This window comes from Nanorana parkeri, unplaced genomic scaffold (genome assembly GCF_000935625.1).
Source record: "Nanorana parkeri isolate BGI_ZX_2015 unplaced genomic scaffold, ASM93562v1 scaffold119, whole genome shotgun sequence".
Lineage (NCBI taxonomy): Eukaryota > Metazoa > Chordata > Amphibia > Anura > Dicroglossidae > Nanorana > Nanorana parkeri.
Window position 1 is genome coordinate 2,159,523 of NW_017306387.1, and position 9,300 is coordinate 2,168,822.

Here is a 9,300-nt window from a genome sequence, read left to right on the forward strand (position 1 = left end):
AAAATAGGTGACCATGTCTGTATGTTTCATTTGTTGTATATAGTTTAAACACTGCAGGTATAGAAAGATACATATTGGCCCTGTTATCAACAGGTATTTTCTGTATTTGCAGCATTTTTAAGGAGTAAATATGCACAAAATATGCATGTATTGCACAGTACTGGATATGATGATTTTTTTTTTTTTTTTTTTTTTATTTAGCGCAGACATACACCCAAAGTGTATGTATAAAAAAAAATATTTTTTTGTTTTGAATAGATGGCTAAATCCACATGCAGGTTATTATTGACAGTCAGTATCCAGCTGGGGTGATTTTGCAGGACGTGGAAGGCGTGTCCCCATCTTAGACAGTTGTCACTGGAATATTTGTCCTTATTGGAAGATGTCCCCTCAGCTCTTGCTTTCAACGCTAAAATGTTGGATTTCACATCACCTTCTGAATTATTGACAACAGTCATCAGGACAAATAGAGGGAAACTCTCCCCAGGCGGAACACAGGCAGCAATAAAAACTTGATAGAGGGCCTAAACCAGGGGCGCCCACAATTTTTCGTTTGGAGATCTACTTTTCAAATGACGAGCTCAATGAGATCTACCAATGAAAAAACACCTGCATTCAGGGGCAGGAGGGGGCATGGCAGTGCATTGAAGTCAATGGCACCGCAGCCACGCCCCCAGTGCAATCGCCGCCCCAGGAATTCAGGCACATTAATGCCTGCATTCCGGTCCAGTGCGATCGGCAAAAATGCTGCATCTTTGCAGATCGCGCTGGACCGGAATGCAGGCATTAATGTGCCTGCGTTCCGGGTGCGGGTGATCACACTGAGGGCGGGGGCGTGGCTGTGGTGCCATTCACTTAAATGCACCGCCACGCCCCCTCCCCTGAACGCAGGGAGCCAGCCGGCTTGCGTTCCAATGCGTTTAGAGGCTGAACACTCTGGAACGCAGACTGTGTGGTGTGAACCGGCCCTCTCCTCTCTCTCTCCCCTGTTTCTATCTGCTGTCTCTTCTCTCTCCCTCTCTCTGCTGTCTCTCTCCGGTCTGTCTTTTCTTACCTCCACTGCAGCAGCTTCCCAAGTCTCCTCTACTCTCTCCTTCCCGTCTGCGGCGCCTAACACATTTAGCCGCACGAGCACTGCAGGAGGACAGGACACAGTTCAGTGAGCCGATCGAGATCTACCAGTCTTCACTTTGCGATCTACTGGTAGATCGCGATCTACCTAGTGGGCACCCCTGGCCTAAACCTTCTCTACTCCCTAAATCTAAAACAAAAACCTTTTGCCTTTACATACACTTACCGGCTCTATAACATTAGAGCTCAAAGACCATTACATCTAAATGGATAAGCCACAAGACTAGTTTCTAGCAACTTCTCAGTTTTTTACTAGGTTATGTCACTAGAACTTATCTGTTACTGGGGAACTAATGTACGTGCGCCAGTTGTCCATGAAGCAGGAGGCGCTAGGTAAGGTAAATGTGTAATCATAGAAGCACAGTGACGCATGGGTGCTTTCATGTACGTGCATTGCTAGAGCAACTAAAAGTATACAGACTAGTGCTACAGATGCAAAGAAACAGTCATTTGAATAGTCTCTACTTTCATGAATATTGTGTTTGAAACATCTTGAATTTGTATACACAATCCTTAAAATTACTACTTCTTTTTCAGATAACCAAAAAACAGTGCTGTTGGAGTGGTGCTCTCAGACTTGGATTCACCTCCAAAGATCCATCACGGATCAATCCTGACACATTACCTAAATATGCCTGTCCTGACCTCGTCTCTCAGAGTGGATTCTGGGCCAAGGCACTACCTGAAGAGTTTGCTAACGAAGGAAACATCATAGCATTCTGGGTGGATAAAAAGGGTCGAGTGTTTTACCGGGTTAATGACTCTGGGGCAATGCTGTTCTTCAGTGGAGTGCGGACTACAGAACCCCTCTGGGCTTTAATCGATGTTTATGGGCTGACACGAGGTGTGGAGCTACTAGGTAAGCATAGTTTATTTTGCTATAAGGCACTTGCAATGTTTATTTTGCACTTCTCTACCGAAAATGTGATCAACCTACTCATGATGGGTCCCAATTGGTCACCCAACCACTTTTTTTTTTTTTTGAAGCTCCAGTTTTTTAAGATTCAAAAGCGTTCTTTTTTTCAATCAACTCACCAGAATATAAGGTACCTACAATAGTCTGGGAATCGTATTACTATTTCTGATTCCCTTTGCAGGTTATTATCATGTCCCTGATCTTGTGTTGCTCTATAATCTTGTATCTTTTATTCACTGTGAAAGTCATATTAATAAGCATGGGACAGCATCCAATATAACAATCTAGTATATTGTATTACGTTTTTTTTAGCATAATAGTCTATCATGTTGCCATATTTTGGTATATAAATAGGCCGTTTATCCTTCATATTGGGTACATTTAGACGTCTGGCGATAGTCACAGTGTATGGAGTGCAAACAACTCCCCAGTTTAATAAATATGCTCATGTGTATAGAAGGGGTGAAATCTAAAATCCAGTCATATGACTGTATCTGCTAGTGTATGTGGCCATCATATAACCATTTCTGTATATTATTAGCCTGTATCTGTACTATAAATCAGTGGTTCGGAATATACATTTGGTCACAAGGGCATAACGGAATAATTTGTATGGCTCCGTCCGCTATAGTAAAATGAAGAATAAACCCCTTTATTTTTTGGAAACTGTGATGGAAGTGAGATAAGCAAATGCTTTCTGCTTTACAAAATTTGCTAGTTTGGATGGAATTTGGCAAACTCTGGATCTTTCTTATTCAGCCATGCTATAACCTTTCACTTGTCTATATATACAGCATACACCTAGAACAACTATGTTGCCCCCTTCTCTGTTTGTTTGTCATCCATATTGAAACTGCAGGTATTGGACAACTGTCATCTTACGTTTGTGTGTGCTGACAGTGACCATGTTGAATATTAGGTTTCTTCACCAAAAATTTTTTTTCTAAGTAATAGAGAGCTGAGACTGGAGCTCCTTTATGGCCTCTCCTAAACAGGTCCTAGCCTTAGAGAGGCTGAACTTTTACTTCTCTCCTGCTGGGTGCTGGCCAGATGTCCCACAATAATAGGCACGGGGGATTGTGCAAAGTCTATAGGGCTCTCAATTCTTTATAGCCTGACTGACATTTAAAAGAATTAGCAGCAAAAAAAAAATGATGTGGCCTCTTTGAAAAGAACATTCAAAATCATTTTCAGATTTTATTACATAATTGGAAAAGCAAAATTGCACAACTGCGTATCCATATATGGTGCAATAACCGCTCTTATGACTTCACAAGAAAGATATAACCGGAAAATTAGAAACGTTCACCTTAAACACATATGTGGCACACTCTTTAGTTCTTTTATAGATGCAAATGGAAATAAATTTACTAAAGGATGTGCATTACTTCAGTGTTTCAGGAGGTGGTGCAGCCATCTGCTGTACAATCTTAGAATTGTGAAGAAAAATCTCAACCATACAGTATGATTTTTTATTTTTTTTTCAAGCAACCATATGTTGCTTTAATTTATATGATAGTGTCACAGAAGACAATAGATAGCAAGAAAAATGTTCCCTATGGTGCAAGGGTCCCCTTTTTTCTGTTCATAGTTCCAGAATGTCTTTTGCTAAAATATAGTTGTAGTGTTTTAATATTTCACCTTATGAATTCTCTATAAAGTTCTCACTGAGCAACAACGCAACTTTTGAGTATCTAAGAAACAATGACATTCATATACACCTAAAACACTATCGGGAGTGTTTGCAAAAATTTGCATAGCCATTCACCCTATAAAGTTGCATGTACATTTGTTTTGTGTGAATGGAGGCAAAAACAAATGTTAACATATTTTTTATTTCCAGAATTAATGTAATATCAGGTAAATACAGTCTTAGATGGAGCTTAGGAGCATAGAAATCATAATATTCTTTTTCTGTGTTCCTCAGCTTCATCTAGTGGCCTGAAGACTGTATTTACCTGATATTGCATCGCACAGAACGAATGTACATGCAATTTTGCAGGGCAAATGGATCTGGAAATTGTTTAAAAATTACACCCCTATTTGTGTTACTGTCAAAAAAAAGTGAAGCATAGTTCTGAGTTACAAATTGTAAAACTATTGTATTTATAAAGGTGGGCTGCTAATATTTCTAATGTCCCCAGTTTTCCTTGTACCAGTGATGCTGGCCACCTATATTCCTGTGGTCTTCAGTTTGGTAGATGTAGGTAGCTGCCTCTGCATCCATATTCCTCGTGCACCGTTGCTTTTTTTCTCAGGGTGAATTATGTGCCTATAGCACCTCTTGGTGCAACCCATTATTGTTAATATGTCTGATGCTGTGGTATGGTAGACCTATTCCATGTAGCACGATTTGCTTTCTATTAATGAAAATACTTTTTGACCTTGCCCTCACAGTCATATTACATGTATACCCCTGAGCACTCATTTACAACAATGATGGGTTTTCTTGCACATCACATTGCTAAATTATATCCTGGTAATGCTTTCTTCTGAACTTGTCTCTCATGTTTTCATTAATTACATGTTTTGTCTATTAGAATAGACACAAAGATAATGTTAATTGTACTATTGAAACAGCTATTCAGTGTCTGCACCTGCCTGGAGAGATGAGCAGCCAATGTGAGATGTATAGGACAGAGCCAATAGCATCACCATATTAGGAGTTCCAATTTTCCTCAGTCTGTTCTTATTGTGCTGAGGTGTGCTATGCTGCTGGATACTGGCCATGAACAATAGAGGTGTTACAATGAATACGAATAGTGGCAGTAGGAAAATTAGAAAACTATAGTTGGACACTGTAACAGCTGAAATAGCAGATCATTAGCACACAGCAATGCAGATTTCAGTGTGGAAACATCTGCAGCCAGACACATCCAACATTATACTTTTCTGGTTATCATTTGCCTGCATTTTAATGTTCCAGTTACACATAAACAACTCTGAAGATTTTATTGACTGGAATGTTTGCAGTAAAAATGTCAGACATATTGCACAAGAAAACTTACATATTGTTACCAATGGGAATCTGAAATTCTCTCTTGTGGTCAGATAGACCAATTATATGTCCCTTCTCACTGGCTCACTTCCACTATTTTAATAAGGTTTTCCAGGTGAAATAAAAATTCACTTCTGCTGAAGACTGCTTTGTACAATGTGGTTTTCTCTGCCCATGCATCCCCTATACCAAAAAAAGCTTTTGTGTGCAACGTCAGCATTTTAACTGAAAGTAGCATTTTTTTATTTATTTTTGCTAATGCTGTGTGAATAGGAACATGTAACAAATTTAACATAAATGTTATTTCAATTTGGCTGTGAAAGATCAGCAGTTATTGCTTACAATGACACTGCTTGAGGGAGCCCAATTTTAGTGTGGCCTGGGAACTCCTTTATGTGAACCTAGAAAATATTTTATATTGTAATTTTTGTTTTTAAATTGAGCACCCACATGTTCAGATTACTGCAATGGTGCAAATGTCTTTTAGCACGTGTACGGTTCACCTTATTAAACTTACAAAGGTTAGCTGTGGTTGGAGTAGTGAAATGCAACAGTATTTGTGACAGTGACAGTTTTTTCTCATTTTATCTCCGTGTAAAGGTGCCCTTTCAACTTACGGATATCGGCCGAATTTCGTTTAGTTTTCGTCAGATATTCATAAGGTTGATGGGCAGTGTACAACCGCAAATACTGTACAATCGTACAACTTTTAACTTTACTTGCAGGTTAGAAAACTTCTGTCAAATCGTACGAAATTCGATAGGTTGATGGCGTTTTCGTACAGAAAATATCGCACCGCTTATGTGCAAACAAAAATGAACACTGCTCATGTGCAAATGAAAATCCGTGTGGTCGATTAACCAAATTCGTGATTTCTACTAAAGACCACTAATCCTGCCGCGATGGTCGCGGCAGGATGGGGTCGTCATACAATTTTCGTACGACTGTTCTCATTAACGATTTTCGGACGATGGTTCGATCATCGGACGGAAATTTTGTGTATGGGCACCTACATATTCTCTCTGCAACCCTGATACATTAAAGCCAGATTTTGCCAGGGCAAAATGATAATATGTGCACCGCACTGGGTGTGTGAATTGTCATTAAAAAGCTGTGTGTTATGTGCAGAAGGCATTTGCAAAGTAGCAAAATCTTACTTTGCACGCAAGGCCAGGCTTCTAGACACTGAAGAGAGGGAGAGATGTGACACGAGCTGTACAGTACTCCAGTCTAGAGCAGCAACTAATGATTATTTTCATAATGGATTAGTTGGCCAATTATTTTTTCGATTAATCGGATAAAAAAATTAAATACCATCCTCAATTTAAAATAAAATACACAATTGCCGTGTTACAAACACAAAGTTTATTCAGAATAAAACTGCATATACATTTTTTTGCAATTGCACTGCACTGAAACGCACGGCATTGCGGTATCGTGCGTTCCAGTGCGGGCGATCACATTGCGAGTGGGAGGCATGTTTGGGGTGCCATTGAAATGAATAGAACTGCAGCAGAATTTGTCAGGCCGAAACTGAAAATTACTTTTTTCCCACCTTTTTATAATTTTTGTTTTTAAATTGTATTGTAAGCACATGGCGCTTGAATAGCTTCAGCGAGAGTGACGGCTGCCAGTGGCAAGATTCCGCAGATGGCAGATGAATGTAAATACAGCAGGTAGGGGGCGGGTGCAATAACCAGCCTGCTATTGACCATTTCAAATTGCAGTAGCCAATAGCAGGCTGGCTATTACACCCGCCCACTTCTTGCTGTGCCCTCCTCCCAGCATGGAGGAGAGAGCTAGGGGGTTCAACCAACTAATCGATAATGAGAATAGTTGACAACTATTCTCATTATCGATTGTTATTGATTAGTTGGTTGTAGCCCTTCTCCAGTCGCATCACCAGCCCCGTCCTCACTATCGTTCTGTTTTTTAAAGAATACAAGACATTCTGTGATTGGAGGAGGATTGCTGCCCCAAAAAACATTCACTTAGTACCTTATGATTGGCCATACGATGAACGATCATATGACTATACGATGTATAAAATTAACAAAGATATAAATCATGTGCAGGTAATCCTGGAGAATAACATACATAAAGAGATCATAAGGGTCAGTATCTTGATTTTGTTCTTGTTAAGCAGTTAAATAGCACTCTCTTGGCACCTATGCTAAACTCTAATACAACCAAAAAAAATCATAATGCCCATACTGCATGCATGTTAATACATAGTGAAAGAGTATCAAAATCCAAATGAATGCAAGCTCTATTACCTCTACGATGGGATTTGGAGTACTGGTCAATCACCTGGCCTCTAAGTTTATGGACTTGGTGGCTATCCTTATCAAAATGCATGGCTATAGGCTTGTTGGTATCCCTTTCCTTTTTGTCTACACTTCTTCGATAGCTAATCATGTATCTGGGCATTGTTTCTGAAACCATCATTTAAATGATCCTATAGTCTTTCCTATATGGACCAGGGGCAGCATAACCACAATATGCAGGAGTCTGTGTCACAGGTGAAGAGGCCCTGTATTTTGTAGGGTTTTCACCTTGAATAATGGAGTTACAGATGCTGTAATTGTGATAGCCTGCTCAAGCTCAGAAGGATGACGCCCATGGCTTCTATCCCACGACAAACAGCTATCTTCAGGAGGTACTTACAAATGTTTCATTTATCCATTATCTTCTATTACACTTGCTGTCCTATACGTTAAATAATCTTAACATAAAATTCGGTGTGAAGCAGAATTACTGGAAAATCTTTTTTTCCCTTTTAGGCTTTCTTTGTGTTCCTGATATGATCAGCGTCTCATAATTCTTTCCCAGGTCATGTTTAGCACAAGAAAGCTATATTCATCCTCTTGCAGGCAGATGACGTCCTGCCTAAAACCAGTAAAAACTCAGTAGGTTTATGTCAGATAGGGATTTATAATGGTCAGGATAATCAAAACATCTGCTGTGTTGACAAAATATGACAAAGCCGTAGTAGTTTTTCACTAGCGTGCACTGAAGTGCCTGTTGCTAAAACAAATTAAATGTGCAATACGTTATGCAATAAATTGCGGAGGAACATTACGGGATGTCCTATAGTTAGTTCATCTGGTCTGGTCATACTCCCTCCCACCCTGTTTTATTTGATGATGATGTTTATAGTGCTTGGCTGGCTTAAGTTCTAAATCTTAAATGTGCTGGATTTTATTCAGAACCTGTGTGTGTTTGTGTCTGTGTATCTGTTGCTAATGGAAAATGGGCATTTGAGCCCTGTCCATTGTTCTCCCATGTGGAAGGCAATTCACAGGAGTGAGGACTTTACCTATTTCCATTCAGCCTAGAATATCCATTCTCCTCTGTAAAAAAAAAAAAAAAAAAGGTGACCTCCCTGTATGGATGCTAGTTGTCTAACAATTTGTGACAGTAATACTTCATTTATCTGGAACAAGCACACAGATTGGAAGGTCATAGTTAGTCAGAGCTCCTATACTGCATACATGTTCTAGATCAGTACCTCAAAAGATTGAAGTCAATTGTTGAGTCACAAAATTAGTAGTTCTAGAAGGTAAAGCCTCCATATGGTCAGTACAGGCTTCATTTATGGGAAAACTGGTATTCCAAGCACTGTATAGCATTAGTGAGAGGCTTTTAAAAATATCTTACTTTTTATCTGCTTACAATAGATGACAGTATCAATATATTCTTGTCCTTCACTGCACTTCTGAGCACAGACCACTTTTAGTGTAGGATGAGGGGTATAGGTTATTAGTTAGCCCTAGAATTTATGTATAACTTTGTAAAGTATCCTGATTTGTAGGCAAGTCAGCGACACAGTTGCTGATGATCCTCAGGGGTTCAGGGTAATTGCTCACCAATAAAGAATCTTTACATAAGAGATATGTAAGTTTAGGATTGCCCAAATTACCAACAAAACCCTCATGTGTCTTTTATATTTGATGCCAGTTAAACAATCTTCCAGTTTTGGCAAATGGACACATTTCTGCCTTGTAAAAAGTTGCATAACATTCTTAGCAAAACAGTTTATTTCAAAATGCATTTATAATTTACTTTATTTAAACAATTCAGGCTTTTTTAAACATAATTTCCTCCAGATGCAAAGAGTGCTCCCTTGTCCTTTGGAATGACCTTAGAGTGAACAACTTTGCACCAAGTTCGATATATGGACAGTTTATGTAGCTATACAGAGTGAGAATACCCCCCCCCCCCCCCCAAAAGCGCCTTTCACACACCAAAAAAA

The 9,300-nt window shown here is 39.4% G+C and overlaps 1 protein-coding gene across 2 annotated transcripts in view; it reads left to right on the plus strand.

Moving 5' to 3' along the window:
- Positions 1 to 9,300, plus strand: part of NEURL1 (neuralized E3 ubiquitin protein ligase 1) — a 182,485-nt gene that overhangs the window by 144,590 nt on the left and 28,595 nt on the right. For both annotated transcript variants that reach the window (XM_018553409.1, XM_018553411.1), the window contains exon 3: positions 1,669 to 1,990. In XM_018553409.1, coding sequence (XP_018408911.1) covers positions 1,669 to 1,990 — 322 coding nt within the window. The remainder of the gene's footprint in view (positions 1 to 1,668; positions 1,991 to 9,300) is intronic.